At 42.8% G+C, this 24,045-nt stretch overlaps 1 protein-coding gene across 19 annotated transcripts in view; it reads left to right on the top strand.

Moving 5' to 3' along the window:
• PPFIBP2 (PPFIA binding protein 2) overlaps positions 1-24,045 on the top strand; it is a 151,746-nt gene that overhangs the window by 69,391 nt on the left and 58,310 nt on the right. For 18 of the 19 annotated variants that reach the window (XR_004177470.1, XM_031653277.1, XM_031653282.1 and 15 more), the window contains 2 exons: positions 13,233-13,325; positions 17,539-17,652. Coding sequence is in view for 18 of the 19 variants with exons in the window: in XM_031653277.1 (XP_031509137.1) it covers positions 13,233-13,325; positions 17,539-17,652 (207 nt within the window). In the remaining variant the exon portion in view is untranslated. Of the gene's footprint in view, positions 1-9,810; positions 11,903-13,232; positions 13,326-17,538; positions 17,653-24,045 lie in introns of those variants that run through there. The other variant, XM_031653288.1, reaches the window with a different exon arrangement.

A 24,045-nucleotide genomic window follows, 5' to 3' on the forward strand; every position in this document is an offset into this window, starting at 1 on the left:
TCTGAGCTTTTACCCCAGATGACCACCTCCTATCTAACTCTCTTCCACTTCATCTGACTCCATCCAGGCTGTCTTTTCCCAGGAAACCTCTGCTGGCCCTCCCTCCCCACCTCCTGTAGCCCAGGTCTGCAGCACTTCCCATCTGCACAGCTCACCCACCCTTTCTCCTGTGCTCCCTTCAGCTGAGGTGGCATGGAGAGCTGGTTTCTCTGAACTCATGTTTTTGAAGGTAGAAACACTGTCATCTTCATTCTCCTTTACAGAGGGCATAGATTCTGGAAGAAGAGGTACCTGGTGCACAGAGCAGGAACGCTTTCCCTTTGAGCAGTCCAAGGTGGTAGTTAGTGTCTCAGGGCAAAGGGGAGATACCTATGGTCAGAGAGGCAAGGAACTGGAGGGGAAATATTTGCCCAGAAAAGAAACCTTGCTCCAGGGTCCTTGTGGGATGGGATAGTATATAATATTATATAGATACTATAATATTATATAGATATATATAGATTATTAGATATATTGATATATAGATAGATAGATATAATATATAGATACAATATATATAAAATATTATATAGATATAATATATCTATATAATATATAGAGATACTATAATATTAACATTATAGTTAAGAATATGGAGTCTGGAGTGAGGCCTGGATTAGAATCCTGGCATTGCCACGTTTACCAGCTGTGTGATCCAAGGTAAATTATCTCAAAAGCCTGGATTTCTTCAACTGTAAAATAAGGGAGATAATAGTACCTACCACATACAGGCTTTATGAGGACTAAAACGATACAATTAGTACAGTGTCATGCATGTAGGAAATACTCAATAACATGTTTGCTATTAACTGCTATTGGTGATTATCAGGAAGGGAGAAGTTGAAAGAGGAACAGATGGGACCAGGTTCTCTCCTAGCAGTGCCTCTCAGGCCATTCAGTGCTTCAGCTCTATGCGCCTTCCCACACTCAGATTGAGGTCTCAAAGCAAGCATATTGAAAACCTAGAAGAGGCAGCTGCAACCTGGGCCATCATAGGTGACCAGAGGCCTCATTGGCTGCTGGATCCGGCCAGCTTGGCTGTGGTTGCTGAGTGAAGGCTAATCAGGGCTGATGCTCTAGTTCATTCTCTAACAGACAAAGCCTAGGGATAAGGTAGTCTCCTGCCACAAGTATCCAGAGGGACTCAATCACAAACAGCTCCCACCTGTCCTACATTGAGGCCAGTGGATCCAACCCACACAACCATGAACACACCTCTAAAAATAGCTCCGAGCAGGGTCTGTGGGACCCACCCACTGCTCTTTCAGCAAGAATTCATTTTCCCAGGAACAGAAATCCCAGACTGTCAGCATCTTCACACTGCTTCCTGGCTTCCAGCACTCTCAGTGCTTAAGCAAATTCCAACTCGAAGTCACAAAGAAAATGGAATCACTACAGGTCCCCCATGCAATTGGCTTGGGTTCTGCAGTAGAAAGTGGAATGAACTTAAGCTGCTAATGTGAGACTTTATTCTGTGTCATCTGGTGCTCAAATGGTTGATCCAGTAGCCTGGCCACTTGGGCCAGAAGAGCTGCAAAGGCGGACACATAGGCATCCTTGCTCCAGACACTGACTTGTCTTGCATTCATGTTGGACTGCAGAGAAAGTTACAGAAATAGGCAGGAGCTTCTGTGAAGGCTGTTTCTACTAGTTAAGAGCATGGATCCTGGATCTAGATTCCTTGGGCTCATATTTCACCTCTGTGTAGACTTGGGCAATTTATTTAACCCTCTTAGAATTCAATTTCCTTGACTATAATATATGGATAAACAATTCTATATATATAATATACACATGTGTATATATATACACACACACACACACATATATACACACACACACATATATATACACACACACACACATATATATATATTTGAGACAGTCTAGCTTTGTCACCCAGGCAGTGGTGCAATCTCGGCTCACTGCAACCTCCTCCTCCTGGGTTCAAGCGATTCTCCTGCCTCAGCCTCCTGAGTAGCTGGGATTACAGGCATACAGCACCACGCCCAGCTAATTTTTGTATTTTTAGTAGAGATTGGATTTTGCCATGTTGGCCAGGCTGGTCTCAAACTCCTGATCTCAGATGATGCACCCGCCTCGGTCTCCCAAAGTGCTAGGATTACAGGCGTGAGCCACCGTGCCCAGCCAATTCAATATGTGTTAAGTGTTTAGGAAGCACTTCATAAGTGTTAGAGTTATGGGGATGATGACATCGATCAGAACTGACAACCTGTGGTTACTCAGGAGCCATGTACCCAACCTTGATTCTGAAAAGAGAGGTTTTTCAATCCCATGGGAAAGGCAACAGTGGATATGGTCACCCAAGAGCACTAGCTGTCCTCAATTTCCTATGATACCTCCTATTTCTAGTCAACACACCCAAGGTACCTGTACATCATATTTCCTGGTATAATTTAGAAGCTAGAATTCTGCGATCTCTGACACCCAGCACCTGTTACTCCTGCCAGCTCCTTGAAGAGAGGTCTCTTTTACCCAGTGGGATTTAACAAAGTGGCATCACACCAGGGTCATTTGCTGAATAACTTGTGGGCACTGCAGAGCAGCGCAGTCATTGTTGGTTTTGTGGGCTGGCAGCAGCACTTAGGGATCCTTTGACTCATCCCTGCTTTTCTCTGTCCATCCTCCATAGCAGCTCTTTCACACTTTTCCATTGGTCTCCAACCTTATACTCCCCTTTCAACTGATGTCGCTACCAATGTCATAGAGAAAAAAAAAAAAAACAAGAAAGAAATAAAAGACAGCCAAACTGAGATGAGTCTCTTACCCTTCCTCCCTTTCACTGCAAAATGTAACTGTGTTTCAGCATCCTTCTGTTTCATGGGCCAAGAGTCTCTTCTCTCAGCCAAGGCTATCCCAGTATCCTGTCCTTGACCCAGTCCTCTTCCATCTCCTCTTCTTCCTCTGATTGTTTCTTCTCTTGGCTCCTCCCTGCCTATTTGTCCCTTGCCCTTGGTGGAAAATGCTTCTCAATTCTCAGGGAAAAAACAAATCAAAACTGTCTTTGACCCTGTGCTTGTCTCTTCATGCTGCCTTATAACTTACCTTCCTTTCACCAGTAAGATTCTTGGTGAGTTGTTAGCCTGCTTGTTCATCTCTACTCCCTCCTGGTCACTCCTGAAGCCAGTGAGCACTAGCTTTGTTCCTATAGTCAGCTTTTAAATTCCTTCTGTAATGTTGTTCTTGCTGCCTCTAGTTCCCAAGCAATCTTCCCCATATACTTTCCTTTGTATTCACTTCCATCTGGAAATCTTATAGGATTAATGGCATTCTTGTGACCCAAGGAGCAGCTCCTCATTTTGGCCCTTGCCTAATTCTGTGTTCTCCAACTTTGGATCTTTCATGCCTATATGATTGTTTGTTGCTCATATGGGAGGTCTAGACAGTTGAAGAGACACCAGGCTCCAAAGCCTCCAGGGGAGCTAAGAGAGTCACAGCACCCACTCCACCCCAACTCTAGCACCCAGTCCTGCTGCACTGTCTCTGAAGCTGTTTCCAGTAATAATGACTCAGTGCGTCTATTGGAGTTGGCAAGGTGAGGACAGTCTTCAAAGAGTATTCTCTTTTTACTCTCCTCCTGGCTTTCACATCCTCTCATTACAGGATACCAGCACACATACAAATGCTGTTTCTGCAGCCCAGTGATATAAGCTTTTTATGTGTCCAGCCACCAGATAAAGAGAATTTAGCAGTGGCTAAGCTCAGCCAAGGTTATAATTTTGGGGAAAAAAAATCTTGGTAAATCAAATGTGTTTCTCTACAAATCTAGCTCCCCAGGAAGATCAGTTAGGAGCTTTGTGCCAGCCCCTTGGTTGGAGAGCTGATGGCCAGTTCATCTTCAAGGTGTCCTGTGTTTGCCGTGTTAGTTCCAGAAGACCAGAATGCCTGAAGGGTAGTGATTGTCATAGCTTCATGGGTAGCATGTCTGTATTGGGAAGGCTATTTGCAAAGCTGCTGTTCTCACGTTCTCCTAGGGGAATTCCTTTATAGCCTTCAGACTCAATCATTCAAATGGTGCCTCCACTTTAAAGCCTCTTCTCTCTTTTGAAGGTGAAATATTTTTGTCTCTCCTCTATGCCCCTGCCATTCATGTGCGTACAACTCTTTATGATAGTACTTATTACATCCTGCTGCAAAGGTTGATTTCTTTTTAACTTCTGTCCTTATTCCTGTAATACTACAGAGCTTTTTAAGGGCAGGAACTAAATCATTATTTAGTACAGAAAGTGATACCTAGTGGGTGCTCAAGATTATTCAAGTCGTTGAATGAACATGCATGGAGTGTGATGACGTGAACATTGGTCAACCAAGAAGCTATTTATTTGCTGTTTATGAACTCTGCTTTGTTCTTCCTTAAAAGAGGACATTTAGATCATTGGATGATAACCCCATCAGCAATACTTAACCTCACCTTATATATAATTGAGGGGAGGAGGGCATAAGGGTCAAGGTCAGGATAGACTTTATCTTGTTGGACTCCTAGTAGCAAAGGATCTGATTGCACTCTATTCACATTGCATTTGGAAGAAATTTCTTTAACACTGTGCCAAAGATGGTAGATTGGCTTGACCATTCTTCACCTAGAAAAAGTAGAACTGGTCCTGGGAATAGTCAGGTTTATAATAAGTGCCAGAAAGCCCTAGAACTCCTTAATAAAAAAGTCTAAGGGAAGTTTTCTTTTTTATAAGCACCTGCCTACACTCATACTGCAGGGATCCCTTGGTGTTGGGTAACCAGAGTCCTGTAGCAGGAATTGACTAGCTTTTGTGATCCAATCATTTTTGTTTATTTATTTATTTTGGTCCCCTTACTTTTAAGGTTTATGTCTTCTAAGTTTCTAAAAGGGGTTGCATGTGAGTGGTGCTTCTGAGCTTAAGATATAGCCTTAGTAACTTGAATATCTCCCCTGATGCCCTATGCCTGGCAGCTATGGTTCACTTGTAACTGGTTTTCTGGATTTTGATAAGATCCTTTTGACCAGGCAGCATGGAAACACTATACATTTTCTTTTGTTTTCTTATTCAGCTAAAAATACATGTCATCTAAATGGCTAAATAAGGCAGAATCATTTTAAGGCTTATCCAGGACAAGGTTACCCAATGTGCTATGTTCAAAATCTCAGCGTATTTACAGGCTTACCCAACATGCTGTATTCAAAATCTCAGCGTATTTACAGGCAAAGAGCCGTCATATAATTTAACATGCTCTGACCAGTTGGGACAGTGTGTGTACTGTGGCCAAGGTCCTGAAGGCACTGGAATTTATAGCTTATTAGAAGCACTGAAGGAAATGTAACTCTACCTGGCCAAGATGACAGCTATTGATATCAAAAAAAAAAAAGGAAGGCAGATGCATTTTGAGGATCCCAAGGCAAGAGCCCTGAGAAGCAACTGTTGGCTTCAGAAACCAACATGATGGCTAGAGCTGTCACACTGGGGAACTGACTGTCTTAGATTTTCCCACACTCCTTACTTGTATACCAATGACAGCCCTGTTGTGATCTTCCCCTTGCCCCATTTGACTACTCTGGAACCAACTCCTTCCCCTAGTTCAGTGAAGTACAGTGCCAGAAGGAAGTCTCCTGGGTCGTGCCAGTTGGGGAGTGCTACAGAAATGCCCTCACCCAGCATCCCTGAGGTGTACCAGAGCACATGTGAAGGGTGTGTTCTCCTTGCAAATGCCAGCCAGGCCATAAAGCAGTCATGCTGCCCACAAATCTGCAGGACCCCAGCCATGGCATCAAGCACTCACACCCTGTCTAGAGCTCCATGGAGAGACTAATATGGCTATCCCGTGGCCACGCTACAGTGGAAGGGCTAGGCCAGGAGAGAGCATTGTCATGGATATGAACAGCCACTGCAGTCAGAGGGTGATGTCTTTGAGGAGGCTGCTGGGGGTTAACTTGGCTGAAAAGTTCATGTTTAAACCACATTTGAACTAACCACTAGATTGGAACAGAAATAAAAACCCATGTGTTTATGATTGGTTATTATTAGCTACAGAAATTCCCAGTATACTCATTATAAACATGTATCTAGCACATAGTACTTACAGTACACAATAAAACACTTGTACGAAAGCAAAAAATGTGGCCATGAATATATGACTCCAAAATGTGAGCACTTTTTCAGGGATAGTGGAGAAGTGAACTCATCTTTGGCATTGTGGCCCAAAGGCATGATCCCAGGGCTATTAGCTAATGATGAGTTCTGTGTTGTCACTATCACAGAGGCTTTTGTTTTGTTTTGTTTTGTTTTTCATTTCAAGCCTGAAAGTATTTTGGTTATTGTTTCCTTGGGTTGTTTGTACAGATCTTTATAGATATTTCTTAGGCATCCTGATCAGAAATATTGCCCCCATTGTTCTCTTACACAAAAAAAGTGAATTAATTAAAACTTTTTGTAGAAGGCATTAAATGATGCCTTCTAACTGGTGCTTCTAACTGAACATTGGTCTTTTAGATTAAACAAAGCTAAATTCATTTATAAGTTAGCTAAATTCATGTGTTAAATTATAATTTAAAAATCATTTCCTATGATTATTCAAAAAAAAAAGTATTCCTATGATTATTCAAAAACTGTTTATGTCACACAGGAATTTTTAGAGCACCCTACTATAAAGAGCATTCTGTAGTTTTAGTACCACACGTTTTCAGGTATACTGACCCGACTTGACGCTCTCTATTGCTCCATGAAGCATAATTTTTTCTTTTGAAAGGATGGAAAGCCTGAGATGAGGTGACCTACCTGAGATTACACATGGTTAGGTGCATCCCCAGCCTCCTAATTATTCTTGGTTTGTCCTCTTTCTGCAGAGAAGGTGGTCCCTTGGGGAGGAGGATGCAACAGAAATTCTGTAAATGAATATGGAAGCAACACAAGAAAGTCCCCAGGGATCCCCTGACTTGAAGTTCAGCTGGGCCAAATCAGGGGCACAGGAAACCCAGAGCTCTCAGCCTCCCAGTGCCCAGACCTGGCATTTGTATAGCTGTGTCTGACATGTAATTCTCTCGACATAACTTCTTAAACAGTTGTTAGATATATTTCTGTTATTTACCCTTCATTTATTCATTTTCTGATTCATTTTCTGATTATATCTTTTAGACTTTAGCTCCTGTTTATTTCTTGTTTTGTTTGAACCTACTTTTTCATATCCCACATCCTGCTCCCCACCTCCACCTACCCCGGTTGATGCCTATGGGCCTGTTGCATCTTGTATTCATTCCCTATCTTAACCTTTTTGCTCTACATGGGAAATAAGAATGGAAGCAAACAGGTGGTGGATAGAAAGTCATCTATTCCACACACAAAAGAGACTGGGTTTCCTTTTTATCCTAGTACATCCCACACAGACCCTCCCTATGCCACAAAGTAGATCTCAGTTAGCCCCTGACGATAATCCTGGTTTGAACTATAGTTGGCTTAGGACCGACAGTCCTATCTTAAAAATTACCAGTTTAAGCAAATCAAGCAATAGTGGCAGAATTCCTTTGCAATTCAGAACTATATCCAAATAGCAGGAATTCTTTCCTACAGGTCTGTTTCCAAAGGAGTAAATTTTAGTCAGTTGATCACCTTTTGAGACAAATGCATTAACCAGAACTTGGGTTGCAAATAACAGAAACTCAGTTTGAACCAGGCCAAGAGGGAACCAACAGGAAGGGCTGGAATATATCTCTGCTTTTAGACAGCATGCACCAGGGATGAGAATGCCTCCAGTCTTTTTCTTGGCTTTTGTTTGCTTTTCTGTGCACATTTGGTTCATAGCTGTCTCTTGCTGCAAACCAGCTTTTTCCCCATGGAGCAGGACATGGCCACTGACAACCTCAGAACTATTGCACCACCACTACCATGCTATGTTCCCAAGTTTAAAAATTCAGAGGAAGGATTTCAACAAGTCAAGCTTGGATCAAGTGGCAGGGAGATGAGGATCTTTCTAAGAAGATGGCAGCCCTCATTTGTGCCACATAATTACAGTAAAAGCGATGATCTCAGCCTACTCTACACAAACAATAGATTCCATTAAAGCAGGGTGCTGAAGAATTCTCTGCCAAGACTGATACAAGTCTTCTCTGTTCCTTTTCCTCAGCGAGAGAACAAGGGGAAAATTCGGCTGATCTAGGGTTCACCACAATTCCTGATGAAGTTTCTTTTTTGGACCTTACACATCCCCTGAAAATCTCATCCCTAAAATGCAATGTTCTCCAAGGTGCAGAAATCTTGATTTCTTGAGTCTGCCAGCATCCAGCTCTCTGTGCCTGAGGAACTTATCAAGAGTAAATTTCTTACTGACCAAGGGGAGGGATGGGAGAGGCAGGGACAGGACCTGGTTTAGGTTAGGCTAGTGTCATTGTATGGTCCAAACTGCCCCTTATGTGGAGACTATCCCTGCTGGAATCTTGCTGGTCAGCCAGTCCTCTCCCTCCTGGCTACTCACAGTTCTCTTTCTATCCTCTCCCTGCTGAGGCTGATTGACTATCATGATCAACTCCAGAATCCCAACCATAGAATATCCTGCACAGCTGATACATCTTTCTGAGGCCCCTCTCAGTTAGGGATGGCTTAGAAAATACCCACACCTTAGGCTGTTAATTGCTCAAGCTGCACATTAGGCTTGCCCAGCCCCAGCAGGGGTAGCTGTTTGGGTCTTATAGAAACAGACCCTAGGATAACCTGTAAGAATCAAGGAGATGTGTTGTCACTGTTTCTGAAACACTCTGGAATATTACTCTCAAGGCCTAGGGAAGACCTTGATATGACAACTCCGTGCTGTGTTTTATATTTGCCTCCACAAGATCTGAGTTTTAGAGGATGAATTCCTTGTGTCTGAGACTTTTTTCAACCTCTTGAGAGCAAAGCTTGATAGACAGAAGGGTGGTTTGGCTTCAATAATCTTGACTAAAGGTGCTGAGTTCTTAACGATATGCATTCAAGAAGCCCTTGTCTTGATTCAGTTCCATGATATAGGAGAGGTAGTATGTTTCACTGTGGCATTCTTTAGTCAAAATTGAAGAGGATATGGAAATATCTGTAGTTAACAGTTCTCCATAGGGCACACAGATCACATGGTTCTCACAATATTTTTAGGTAACTAACCTGAATTACAGTATCAGAAACAGTTCTGACAATGGAAAATTTGAATGAGAAGATTGACTTTTCCCTGTCACATTTGTAGCAATAACCATCAAAACAGAGGGGGAGGAAGTTTGATCAAATATATGTAACAGAGCTTACCATTGGCAGGTCTAGCCTAGTGGCTAATGTCATTGGTTGAGTAAAAATTAGCTCTTTCTTATATTCATCTGTGGGTTGAGCATCCTTAACAAGTAGAACAGGGGGTGGATGATACTCTCCTTTATAGTCACTTGCCATATCACAGTGGGAAACAATAGAAAATTAGCATGTAGGCCAGGTGCAGTGGCTCATGCCTGTAATCTCAGCACTTTGGGAGGCCGAAGTGGGCAGATCACAAGGTCAAGAGATGGAGACCATCCTGGCCAACATGGTGAAACCCCATGTCTACTAAAAATACAAAAAATTAGCTGGGCATGGTGGTGCACACCTGTAGTCCCAGCTCCTCAGGAGGCTGAGGCAGGAGGATCGCTTGAACCCAGGAGGCAGAGGTTGCAGTGAGCCTAGATCGCACCACTGCACTCCAGCCTGGTAACAGAATGAGACTCCATCTCAAAAAGAACAACTAAAAAAAAAAAAAAAAAACCCAGAAAATTAGCATGTGGCATCCTTCAGAATTTGATTGGACTTTCTTTTCTGTGGAATGTTGGCTTGGTTCTTGCAACCTGACTTCATTCATGGAGAGCTGGGCAACTGCCCTATCACTGATTTACCTAATCAGGAACATGAACAAGACTTTTCAGGGATGCCTCAAACCTGGAATCATGCAGGGACCCACTATCCATCCAAGCCTTCTGTTTGCAATTCCACTATTAAAGAAGCAGGTATACTTGTTGACCAAGCAAGCTCTCTTTAAAGTAGAGCAAAACAGAGGTGTGTCCTAACTCAGTCCTTTAAAATATATTTCTCAATAAATTGGAATCACATTTTGATAACCACAAAGCTTATTATGCCCTGATGATGTAGTCATTTTATAATGCAAGAATGATACCAGAATGTGATTGAACCTGTTGCCATATTATAAGAATACAGAATATACAGATTCACCCAAAGGCAAATCCTTACCTTTGGCTGATGAGTATTAGCATTCAGCAAGACAATCCTCTTCTTGGCCCTGTTCTCAGATGCTTTCCAAGTTTTTCTCCAGGCATAGGTGGCATTTGATCCTGGCCTATACCCTTCTGAAGAATGCAGTTTTTTTTAACATCCCAGTCCTATATAGATCATGAAAACACATGGCTCTGACTTCATCAAAAGCAAAGGCTAGTGATACTTTGCATTTCTGTCTGGAACATTATCTTTCACTGCTGTTTAATACCTTTAAAAAGCTTGCTAGAGACCAGTGATTTTGAAGGACCTGTAGAAGAGGAAGATGCACTGGGTGCGGGAGGGACCTGTCTGCCATGCACACCACTGCTGTATGGACCAGTATGACTGCTAGGAAAGGAGTTGGCTCCTTGAATCTGTTATAGGAGGGACAAATATCAGGAACCACTGTTCTAGGTCCTCTAACAGTGCTTCTAGATTTTCAAATATATTTTAATTAATAGAAACATTTTGTAGGAAACTCAAACATTATGGCAAAGTGCTCTGAACAGTGCCTGGCACATACTGAGCACAAGGTGCTTGCTGTATATTTACAGCACTGTGCCTGAACCGTATTATATTAGTCTCCATAGAATTGCTTTCACCTTTGGCCCATATTGTCCACTAGCCTCTGAACTATTCTGAGAACATCACACAAAACCAATGAGTTCTACTGGGCTCTGTTTACTCTAAGGGTGTCATCATGGGTATTGCTGATCCCATTACACAAAATCTCTGGATGAAAACATGAAGTTTATCCCTTGCTCCAGAATAATTATACTTCTCCTAGGCAATTGATTTGATTTTACCACACTGATCTGCGCATCTGTTAAGTTGATTGTGCTTCTCTTTTTTCATTGGCTGCTAGCGAGGATCTAGATTTTTGATCCCCCTTCTAGCATGTGTTATAGAATCTGGGTCATACATTTTATTAACTGAATTTCTGATTTCAACTTTCTTACTCTTTGTCAACTAATAAAAATAGTTACCTCTCTGGGTGATTGTATGGGTAGACCTTTTATTATAATGAAGAATATACTGCACACCATTTGAATAAGGCATAGTTGGTACAGTGGCTTCTGGAGTCTGTGGAAGGAGTCTTCCCTTTAGTCTTCTGTCCTTCATTTCCTGCCAGAGAATGGGCAGCTGCCAGAGCTAGGTGGCTCCGTGTCCATGTGGACTTGGCACTGGGGTTCTACGTGCAGAGCTTCACTTGGACACTTGGGTCCTTTTTAATTCTCTGTCCACTGGAAATCACCATCATATGAATTCTTTGACAAAGAAGTTGACCTGCTATTAAGAATTATTCTCCTATCTTTCCTTCTCAGGTTCTGAGAAAATATAGATTATAATATATTCTTGGATTCTAGTCAGAGGATTTGATCATGTGAGAACTGGAATATTAATTTAGCAACAATAAACTGCCATTAACAAAGAAGTCATTTGTGATTGTTAACGTTCTTAAGAGCTTCCATAACAATGAACAAGACATAGACTCCAGAGGGGCTGGAGCAGAAGACAGAGGTGTGGCAGCAGGTGCTGCCTGGCACAGCTGGCCTGGGGAGTGGCCCCTGGGCCTGTCCTCCGGCTGCACCTTCAACAAACAAGCAATGCATCTTTCACTAGTGAGACTCCAGGGTTTGAATGCAGTATGCTTGGTCCACATTTCTGTTCTAGAACTAGGCATGACTCTGTTGCCTCCCTCACCTATGCAGTGCATTGGGAAGGGGTGGGATGAGAGGAGGAAGGAGGTGCCTTTTCTCATGGTGGTGGGAGAGCCCATGCTAAAAGTTGAAATGTGGGGAAATGGCCTAGGACAAGGTAGCCCAACTCTGGGTCTCTCACATCTGCCTCTGCGCAGTTAAGACTTTCCTCTAGGGTAGTAGACACCTCCCTCGTGAATACTGAAGCACTGATTTCACTGGACCAGCTCAGATTATATGATACTCAGTTCCGCATTTAGCAATTGGATCTACTTTTTCAGACTGCCAACCTTTTAGGTGGCCTATTGCAGACCAGTCTGGTTTCAGTCTTCCATTCACATGGAGGAAGGAGGTGTTGGGGCCAGCTTGGTGACATTAGCTCCTTCTCTCCTGTCTGCCCACAACCAGGTCAGACACACCCAAGAAAGTGACACCTCCTTTCTCTGCTCAGGGCATTTGTAAGATTCTGCTTCTCCTCTGACATTTCACATCTTCTCCCTTTCCTCTGTTTTCTGTAGTTTCTGGCTACCTGTCATTTCCTGTGCTTTTGCTCTGGCATCCCTCTGGCTATTATTTAAGTTCTTCTCAAGATGTTTGTCTTAGCTTGCTTCTCTCAGCTCTAGCACTGCAGAAATGTGACCTGCTAGCCTGGCTACCAAAGCTCTCATTAGAGGGTGGGATTGGGGTGGGAAGGGATGTGTGAGTGAAGGGCCTTGCATTTGACATCCTCCATCCTTCGTGCTCACTGTGATATTCAGGATGAGCCTCCATGCAGTAAGGTGTGCCTTGGCTTCAGGGGACCCTGGCATGAGAGTTAGGAGATACCAAGATCTATCCAGAAGCTGTTACCATGTAGTCCCTTGGTGTATGGTGCCAGCTCTCCAGTCTCCTCAAAGAGCAGACCCTCACTGTCAACATGCCTCTGGAGGCTGTGCCTCTGGCTAACCCAAACCCAGCTGGTCAAGTCAAGCACTGCTGGGCCTAGAGTTTCACAGAGGCCCTCCTGGCCAGGAGTGAGATCATCCAGGGGGTGGTTGTGCCAACTTCCAGGGCACACCTTTCAGTGGCATGTGATCTGGTTCTCCTCATGGTAGTTTTGAAATCTTGTGGTTTCCTGTTTTGATGAGTGGTTTTGTACATATAATCAGTGAAGCTATCCTCACAAATTACATGCATCCCCTATTTCATTTAGAAGTTGGTAAGATGTTTTTCCAACCTTTTAAGTGTATTCTTTTTTTTCTGTCCTCTTTAGTCCCAGGTAAACCACCACAGTGCTGCTAGTAATGAAACCTACCAGGAACGCTTGGCACGTCTAGAAGGGGATAAGGAGTCCCTCATATTGCAGGTGGGTACTGTTTGGTGAGAATCAGCTTATCCTGTTACCTCCTACTATGTAGTTTCCCCTACGTGGAAGGGAAGCACAAGGGATTTTCTCTGTTGGAATTTTTCTCCTTCCAAAGCATGTGTTTTTAGAAAAGACTTTTCCTGAAATAAAACATTAAGTAACTCAGGGGACATTTAACTCTAGACTTGGCTTTGGGGGGCTGTGAATTCATTCATTCATTGATCATGCACTACCAAGCACTTGCCTCTATTCACTGGAAGCCCCATGACCAGGCTGATTTCCAGGTGCTAAGAATGAACAAAATGGGCCCTGTCCCCCAGAAGCCCCTGAGTCTTGTGCGGGAGGGGAGATATATCCTTATGCCACTAATAAAACAGAGCTGTGGGTGATATGGGCCTAAGGGTGAATGCTAATGGAATCAAGTCCAAATTGTCTGACGCTAGATCTAGACTGATCACTTTGATGCCAAATCCCCTCGAGCTGGTAATGGGCTAAGCCTTTGATCGCTGTCTTGCTTGAAAGAGAGGAACTCTAAAACCTTTTACGGAGAAGGATAGTCAAGGGAGCTTTTTTTGCTCTTGAAAGTTTGTGTGCCTTGGTAGGACATAGAGTTAGGTATTCTCATAAGAAGGCTGTTGAAGAAGCAGGTCTAGCACTTTGCTGTGTTAACTCTTGAAAATATAAATTGATTTAGCAAGCATTTATTCAAGGTCTGGTATGCATCACATATTAATTGGTGATTTGGAAAATATAAAGGCTCGTATCCTAATCCCAGCTCCTTAAAAGCTTAAAGGGTGATGAGTTAGGCTAGTGATAGAATGAAGGGAGGGGTTGAGGGAGGCCTGGCCCCCACCCCAGGCTGTGGGCTTTAGCTTGGAGCACTAGGGTTATGAGGTGGCAATGTGTTTGTTTTCTCTCTTTTTACCTTATATGTTTTATTCTTTCATTGTATTTTATGAACATAAGGGTAATGAATGATTTTAGAAACTTTTAAAATTCTAAAAATTTGAAGAACCAGGTTAACATTTTGGCCTTTTTTCCAGTGTGTGTGTGTGTGTTTTTTTTTTTCTCTTGCCTCTATTCTAAATAACTGAGCTCATACCAAATATACAGTTTTACTTTGAAGTTTTGTGTTTTTCTTCACTTCATTAATTTCTTCATTATAAAATAATTGAGTATCTACAACTTGTGAGATGCTGGTTTTAGATGCTGGGATGCAGCAGTGAAGGAAGCAAACTAAGTTCCCATTCTTGTGGATCTTCCATTTGAAAGACAGAGAGTGGGCCAGGTGCAGTAGCTCACGCCTGTAATCCCAGCACTTTGGGAGGCTGAGGCGGGTGAATCACCTGAAGTTAGGAGTTGGAGACCAGCCTGACCAGCATGAAATCCTGTCTTTACTAAAAATACAAAAATAAGCCAGGCATGGTGGCAGGTGCCTGTAATCCCAGCTACTCAGGAGGCTGAGGTAGGAGAATTGATTTAACCCAGGAGTTGAAGGTTGCAGTGAGCTGACATCACATCACTGCACTCCAGCCTGGGCAACAGAGCGAGCCTCCATCTCAAAAAAAAAAAAAAAGAAAAGAAAAAGGAGAGTGTGAATTGACAATAAGCCAATACATAAACTATTTCAGGCACTAGTAAGAACTCTGGAAAAAAGTAAAGCAGGATGAGGATTGTGTAGTAAAAGGGAGATCTCCTTTACAGGAGGAAGCCGGGCAGGGAGCCATGCAGATACCTGGAGAAGTGCATTCCAGGCAGAGCAGGTGGTCAGTCCAGCCCACACAATGAGGCAAGAGTGTGCTTGGGGTGTGGGAAGAATAGCAAGGGGCCATTGTGCCTGGAATCTGTGCCCAAAAGTGTGGTGCAAGCTGCCTTTTAGAGAGGTAGCAGGGGCCAGATTGAATAGCACATTGTAGCACAGATATTTGAGGGATATGTAATTTGAAACTCTTATCCCAATGACATGATTAATGAAAGAGTATCCAATGTAAGATTTGGCAGCAAACAGTATGGCATTGCAAACTTTTGAACCAGGACCCTTCATGATTGAAATAGCACATTCCTATTTAGAGAGGATTACAATTTAATTTTTTAAAGTCCTGTGTAATAATGCTGCCTTTCACATTCATAGTTTTCTAAAATTCTGAATTCTTGAATAATCCCCATTTAAATAATCCTAACACAATTGGGAAGCTGCTTACCAGTAAAGTCAGAAGTTGACCCTAGTGGTTTCTACTTTACTGGGAGCTTATGGGCAGACTCCAGGAGTATCTGTTACGTGATCACTGCTGTTCTGTAGTGGCCCAGTGGAGCTGGTTAGGCAGATTCTCAGCAGGGTAGAGCCTCTTGCTTAATGAACACAGCAGCTTAGCCAGACTGAATTAATTTAGAGTCCTTGGCCCAGAAAGTTTTCCTGGTTCTACTGGTAGAAAAAGGCAAATCACACATAACAAAATACTTTGTTTCTAGGATTAGTTAAAAACAAAACCAAAATCTCTTATATCTTTGTTATAATGTAACTCCTTAAGAAAAGGATTTTCATCCTTTTCTTTTTTTTTTTTAACTTGTGTATCCTCCAGTACCTAAAATTATGCCTAGCATCTATTAGGGTTTCAAAAATAGTTGTTTTTAGTGAACGAAGGTCACATTTTAGGACCTTTATGTATTTTGTCTGGATTTCCTACATCCCTTCATTCGTAATACTTAGAATCAGCCTTGAGGTTCAGAAGGACCCTGGAGCTGAACAATTAGCTACAGAATGCTAGAGATCCTATAATTCCTTGAGTATCACCAACATATGGCCTCAAGGCATGGTATAGACCATAGAAATGTTTAACCCTCATAATAAGATTAACCAGAAAACATCCTTCACAAACAGAAACTCTAGATTCCAGCGAACAAAGCCCACCCCGAGAGTCCTGCCCTTTTGAAAGTGGAGTTAGTTCAGGATGGCTGAGAGTGTTGGGCCACAGGGATTAATAAATAAACACCCACCCACAAAGGTTTGCGTGTAAGGTGGACCAAGTTGATAGAGCCTTTTTTTTTTTTTTTTTTTTTTTTTAAACAGATTTTTTGGTTAAAAGTGGAATGTTAACCATGTGTCGACTCCAGGAATATGTTTCAATAATTCATTCATCGTTTGGGAAAATAAAAATGGAGATCTTAAAGTAGGCATATTAATTTAGATTAGTTCCTTTTTAAACAGGCGCTTTGTAATTCAGAAAGTTTATTTAAACACTCATAAATGAATTACATCAACTCATGCTCCATCTATTATTCCATTACAGACTGGGAAATAATTCCGGATACTCTATATGTAAATGGCAATGACTCTAATCAAAAAGGTCGAAAGGATCTCAGTTTATCAACTGTTAATTTCTTCACTTGGGGAGGACACTCATTCTCTTTCTTCTTGCTTTGAGCCATCTCTTAATAAAGAAAAAGGATCCTGGGGCAGTTTGCTAATAGAGAAGGCTATGAAAACCATTGTTAATATATAGTTAGGGCATAATTTGAATGACTTCCTGTAAATGAGTTTTTACTAATTAATATTTTCAATAGAGATTCTCAGCATTCTTCAGAAAGATGACTTTGTTCCTGCCACCGTATGTGTAATGTGGCTCCTCTATATTTATGACTTAGAGTCATGTTTTGGCCTGTGAAGCACAAAAACCTTTCTGAAGCCAAGTTTTGTCAGTGCTAATACATGCCCTTTACAGCCCACATTCCTTAATTGCAACAAAACACTCGCCTGATAGGTGAGCACTCCTCACACCCTTATGAGAGAGGTAAGGTCATTGGTTAGTTTCCATGAAGTTTGGAACGCTCTTCCACATGAGGTTGCAGAAGTTCTGACAAGCCAGCTGAGATGTGCCTTGAGGTTGGGGCTGTTCTGGAAAAGGAATAAGGAGCAGGAGTCCAGCCCAGAGGCAGCTCCTGTGGCTGTTGGGTGTTTTACTCTTGAGTCTGTCAAGAGCAGTAAACGTGACCCATGTCATCAGAGCAGTGGCCGAGATTCCCTGGTAAGGTAAGAATCTAACTGGAGCTGCCTTCATTCAGGGCACTTCCTCCACCCGCCATTCAGCAAAAAGCAAAACTGTTCCCTGTGTGTAAGAGTCAGTGGTGAGGTTTCACGGCTCGCCTGCGGTGGGGAGGCTTTCCTGCACCATGTGAAGTCCCTGGTCCTACACCATTGCTTTATTTCCTGGAACAGGTGAGTGTCCTCACAGACCAAGTAGAAGCCCAGGGAGAGAAGATTCGAGACCTGGAAGTGTGTCTGGAAGGACACCAGGTGAAACTCAATGCTGCTGAAGAGATGCTTCAACAGGTAAGGGCGGGTGCACTGAAGGCCCTTGGGTTCTGAAGCAGCTCATGTGCTGAAGCCCGTTTGTATGCCCAGGCTACAGATCTCGCTGTCGTCTTTCCCATCCTGCCTGGAGGTGGGATTGGCTGCTCAGTGTATAGTGTTTATACAGCAAGTGAAACCAACCTGTACGTTGAGGGTGGCAGAGAGGGTAGGGAAAGGAAGGGCTGCCCTGAGATGAATAACCTGCTGAGCTGGTTAGACAGGTTCCGAGATAGCACTTTCCCCAGACCTGGTGCAGTGAGGGAGCCCTCAGCTGGGGGCCTCACCCTCATCCTGTGGGTGCCATCTGGAGTTTTAGAAAGTCAATTCTCAGCTGATTCTATGCCCCTTTCCCATCCCGCTCCACCTCTTCCTACTCTATATAGTTTTTTAAATAAAAATTACTACATAAATAACATTTTAATATAATTTAATAGATATCAAAATGGAAAAAATATTAAACTGTTCCCTACCATTCAAATAATGTCTTCTCCTTGTTTTCTTTTTGTCCTTGTTATGTGTATACATGTACTTTCCAAATCTGTAGTCCCAAGAGATATGCAATTTAGTCCTCTGATTTTGTATGCTTAATATCATATAATTTATCCCATTTTAAATTTTTACTGTATTGTCATCTTTACTATCACTTATAATAGATTTTCTTAGTAAAAGTATCAGAATTGACCTAACTATTTTTCAATTCTTAAATACTTTTTCTGTATTGTAAATAATGAGCTACAATTTTTTAGGAACGGGTGTTGAATTTTTATTGCATCAAAACTCTTCAGAATTTGTTGAGAAGCTAATTAGGTTTTTAAATGAACTGTATTAATATATCTAATATTTAATTTTCCTTAAATCATTCTTACATTTTAAGTTATCTTGAAAATTAAACAATGACTGAAGTTTATGTGTGTATGCCTTATAACTCCTGGCAGAGTACTTGGCACATAAAAGGTGCTCACAATTACTTAAAGAACAAAAGTTTGGTCCTTAAAATGAGTGGATTCAATTAGAGGACTACTTACAATCTTTCCCCCAAAAGCACTAGCATTTTTTTTTTAATTGTCATGATCAGCATAAGACTCAGATTGTTTCTTGACAGCATACTGGTGAACACAGGCTTTGCGTTTTGCCTTTGGTCACATGATAAACATCTTAATTCTGGTGTTTGCTAGTTTGAGTGCCTTTGAATAACTTTATATAAATGTAAGTCAGTGTTTTTACATATATGTCTCCATAAAAACCAGTTCCAATGGCTCAGAAACTTTTGTTTGTTATCTTTTCTTTTTTTTTTTTTTTTTTTTTTTTGAAGTGAGTCTCGCTGCTCGCCAGGCTGGAGTGCAGTGGCGGATCTCAGCTCACTGCAAGCTCCATGCCTCCCGAGGTTCCGCATGTTCTCGGCCTCAGCCTCCCGAGTAGCTGGGACTACAGGCTGCCACCTGCTTGACTATTTTTTGTATTTCTTAGTAAGTGGTTTCACGTGTTAGCCAGGATGGTCTTGATCTCCTGACCTCGTGATCCGCCCATCTCGGCCTCCCAAAGTGCTGGGATTACAGGCTTGAGCCACCGCGCCCGGCCTGTTTGTTATCTTTTCATTGCTGATTAATAAATTACCACATTCTTGGCTCCATTTGATTTTCTACTTAGGTTGTGTGCCATTGCTCTTGTTCATAATATTCCCTGAAAATCTGACTAGCAAGAGGAATTGAAGCTTTTTTTTTTTTTTAATTGAATCTTTCTTTTGAAGACCCAGGAAAGAAAATAGCCTGATGGAAAAAAATCTCAAATGATGAAAGTATTTTCAGAAAGAGTGCAGAAAACAACCTACTAGATTGTGTTTTCAAGTCTGCACAAGGTGTGGTTTTGAGGTGAGAAGGATAAGGGAGGAAGATGATGGAATGGTGTAAACAATCCAGAAAGAGATCAAGAATATTTGAATATGGAAAGGAACATGTCAGAAGGCTGATGTTTCAGGAAGGTTATGCCGGGAGAGTAACCATATAATCAGAGGTCAGAGAATAGCTGCATTGTAGTGCCTGAGTTATCTGACTGCCCGTGCTGCTGTGCCTGCTCTGCATAGCTCTCCATGGCAGTGTTTCTGCTCCATTGTCAAAGTCTCTGTGACAAGGAGTCTGATTGTGATGCCCTGTACCACTTGGGGAGAGGCTGTCTACTTCCTCTAAGCATCATCCCATGGATGCCATTTTAGACTTTTTAAAAAGTCATAAGCTCAGTTACCTTTTTTATTCTGTTTATTCTAAATCCTCTTTCTTGTGTGCTATGGGTTTGGTATTGGGCATGTGGTACCATGTGCTATACAAGTAGATGTCTTAACCTGGCATATTTTGGAGTATGGTAGCCACTTCTGAGTTTCAAAGATTCCTGAGCTTGACTAAGTTATTTTTCTGCTCGTAAGCTTTCATTGTGTTCTCTCAAATTGTCAAGGGTAAAATGATAGCAGTGTGCAGTGCTCCTTTCTTAACAAATTGAGTTCAAGCCATAGGACACATCTGAGCCTCATCTCCCACTCATGTGTTCGCTGGGCTGGGTGGCACCAGAGCTTGAGATCTTTTGAGTTCCCAGATCTAAATCCAAAGATGAATGTTCGGCCACACATGCTGTTGCTTTCCTGATGTCTGTTTGATGCTGTTTGTGAAGACACTTGATTCTTGCACCACAGTGCTGATGCAATATCTCTGGCTGGACTATGTATGCATTCTCTGAGCTAGGGACAGGCAAACACTTGCCTGATTTGACTGAGATATCCTGGGCTGCAGGGCCCTTGGCTTCTGGTGGTAGGAGCAAGAATGACTCATGGCCTAGAGGCAGAGAATGGAGACAAACAATTGCCTCTTTCTGCCAGCCTCAGAAACCATTCCTGCCCAGAGCCAAGGCGAGCCTGCTGCTCAAAGGCTCTAAAGGAAATCCTTTCACTGTCTCAGCATGCGCCCTTCTGACTGCCTATAGATAAGGTGCTTCCTCTGGGTTTGCTGCTCCTGATAACCCTGCAGGCTGAAGACATCCTGTCTGAAGGCAGCAGCTGCTATTCTACTCCAGTTGACTGCCCATTTAGGCCCAGTAATGCTAGATATTCTCATTTTTCACAAGACTCAAAATCCAGATTTAAAGAGTTAAAGACGTCTGCTTTTAAAATATTAGCAGCTAATTTAAGTTTTTTAAAATGCTGTGTGAATCATAGAGTACATACGTATAGGTCAAGCCTGGCCTGCAGGCCTCTAATCTGCAACCTCTCCTCTAGACTTGGCCCCTTCCACAGTCTGGAATAACTCTAGGGGGACTTGGGGAAAGCCAAATCAATGAGCATAGCCCAAACTTTGTGCTTAGAGGGGCTCCAAGAACCCCAGTTGAGCTGTCTCTCTCCATAGTGTTCTCTTGACCAATGTCAACCTCCCTCCAGGAGCACAAGAGGTGAGGAGTTAGTTCCCTACCCAGTTCATGAACAATGTACTCATTGTATCCCCAGCCACAACATCCTCAGCCTGTCCCTGCTCAAGGCTGACCTCCCAACTCGTATCTATTTTTGTCTACACATGAACTCATCTAGCCTCCAGAAAGAACAAAAAGACCTCTCTTGGGGTTAGACAGGCAAACCAGAACCAACCAGAGCCAGCAAAGGGGCAGGTCCACATGAGCCCACCTAGATTATGAACACTTTTCAGGGCAAAATAATGTTTCTATTTTGCAGCCCATGGCAGGATATGGGATGGGAAGGGAATATGATAGCTACAAGTATCTCTCAGGACTGCTACAAGCATCTCATAGCTGTCAACATAGACATATAGACATACCTTGTAGCTGTCTGTATAGACAGCTACAAGCATCTCTCAGGACTGCCTATGGAAGCACCTAGTCAGATGTGGTCTTAGACTCACTGAGCATGTCTGGATTGCCCAGGAAACTTTCCCCATTAAGAAGAGACATTTCTTGGCCAGGCACTGTGGCTCACGCCTGTAATCCCAGCACTTTGGGAGGCCGAGGTGGGCGGATAACCTGAGGTCAGGAGTTCGAGACCAGCCTGACCAACATGGTGAAACCCTGTCTCTACTAAAAATACAAAATTAGCCAGGTGTGGTGGTACATGCCTGTAATCCCAGCTACTTGGGAGGCTGAGGCAGGAGAATCGCTTGAACCCAGGAGATGGAGGTTGCAGTGAGCCAAGATCACGCCATTGCACTCTAGCCTGGGCAACAAGAATGAAACTCAAAAAAATAAAATAAAATGAAGAGACATTTCTCAAAAGGATCTTTAAGGGAGGGACAGTCCGTGTCAGTTTTCACTGGTCTGGTATTGTCTGAGCCTGAAAGTAGAACTCACAGCACTGGGCCCTGCCTCTTTGGTCCTTAAGCAGATCAAGGCATTGCTCAGCTGCACACTGAGGCTATCAGAGGCCAGGGCCCAGAATTACACCCTAGGGTTTCAGGCACGGACCAGCAATGTTCTCGTGACTGGCTCAAACTATGCTGGCAACAAAAATCTCTGTATCATGGGGAGGGTTTCCCTGGTCTGTGATATACTTGAGGCCCGTGGTGGCATTTTCTAAAGTAGCCACTGTGAGCTCACTGGGGTCTAGTAGGTTCTGCACCCTTCTCTAGAGGAAGAGGATCTCTGGGAAGAAGCTGATGCTACTCAGTGGATAAGAGGTTTTACATGGAGCTGGTGGCCAAATGGAGCATTTTCCAGAGACTGGCCATTTACAGATATAATCCATATAAACAGAAACAATGTTCAGTGTCAAAACAACACAGGGAAAGGGAGCACCGTGTGGAGGAAGTAAGGATGCAAACCTTGTGAGGACATAATCCTGCTTTTGGGAAATCTTGGACAACACCAGCCTCTATTTCCATCCTTCCTACTGAGCCAGAGCTTCAAGGTTTAGGCAACTTCATTTTTTTGACTTTTAGGTGAGGTTGGGGAGTGACAAATATAGGGGATTAAGAGTTCATGGATATGAGTTTCTGTAGATTCGCTATTTGCTGTTGATCTGGGAAAGTCAGTGCACCTGTTTTCTTACTAGTAGAGATTGAGGATGACAATATGGACTCTGTATTGCCCACCTCTTACTTCTCAGAGTTATAGTAAAGTTATTCCAGTGTTATTAAGCACGTGCTATCACACGGTTGGGCATTGTGAGTCAAGACACTGAGCAGGAGGTCGTGGGCCTAAGACTTAGGCCTAGTAGCTGCCTGGTAAATTTCCCAGGAGTGCCTTTAAGCAGGTATTTCTATCTCAAAGAGAATATTAAACAGAACTGTGTACATGTTCCGGTGGGAACACAAATCTCTCTGAGGTGGGTAAGACACTGATTCAGAAGTGAAGAAAACAGGAATTTTTCAAATATTCCCCAAAATTCCCTCTGGGGATTTATGAGCTAATGAGTTTCTTCATGCTTATCCGATGTGATGTTGGGTATCCAGACTACAGGGCAAAGTAGATACTTTAACTCCATTTTACAGATAAGAGTGAGGTTCAGAGAGATGATTGAGTTACTGAGGACTGAGTCTGGACTCAAACTCGAGTTGACTACAAGCACCTCTTCTCTGCACAGTGTTACTCATGAAAGAGATTTCCCTGCAAGACCTGGGCCTTTTACTTCAAAGGGCAAAGAGACTTATTTTTCCTTTTATGCCTTTCCATTGCCCACTCTTTCATTCTGGTTTCAGGTTGCCAGTCTGGCTGCAGTCCTCTGTCATTGGTCAGTAACTCCCTGGGTCATATTCTACACTTAAAGATAGAGGTAATTGCTTCAAGATGTGGCCCTTTAAGGAGAAAATAGGTTGAAAGGCAAATTCTTTTTTTCAGCTTTAGTCAGAACCTGAGTTTTGGAAAAAGGAAATGATGAGTTGCTCCGAGATATAAACTTTCTTTCATCTCTTAGAAAGAAGAAGTATTTGTCCTTCTGAAAAGGTTAGTGGCAGTTTTGTCCATTGATTTTTTTCTAAACATTTATTACCCAGTTTCATGGTCCATCACAGTGAGTAAAACAAACCACCCTCCCCCAGACCACCTCCCTCTTCATTTGCACAGGCAACCTTCAAACAATTGAGAGCAGAAGCAGAATGCCGCCTGTGAAGCCTTTGCCCCTTATCCTCAGCTCACTGCCTCCCCTCAACTTCCTCCTCATACACTGCGGTAGCTGCATGACTCCAACAGAATTCCACCCTGAAGGTCAGGAAGCCTTCAGCAGGGGGCAAGCATTGCCTGGCGAGGATGTGGGTGTTCCAGACAGCCTGGATCACAGTTCACTCCAGTCTTGAGAATGAGAATAAGGGCTCCAAGAATGTTTTCCTTACAGGATAGACAGAATAAAGGCAGCCAGCAAAGGAGATGGAGAAGAAAAAAGAAAGGTCAGGA

Source organism: Papio anubis, chromosome 12 (assembly GCF_008728515.1).
Source record: "Papio anubis isolate 15944 chromosome 12, Panubis1.0, whole genome shotgun sequence".
NCBI classification, from domain to species: domain Eukaryota; kingdom Metazoa; phylum Chordata; class Mammalia; order Primates; family Cercopithecidae; genus Papio; species Papio anubis.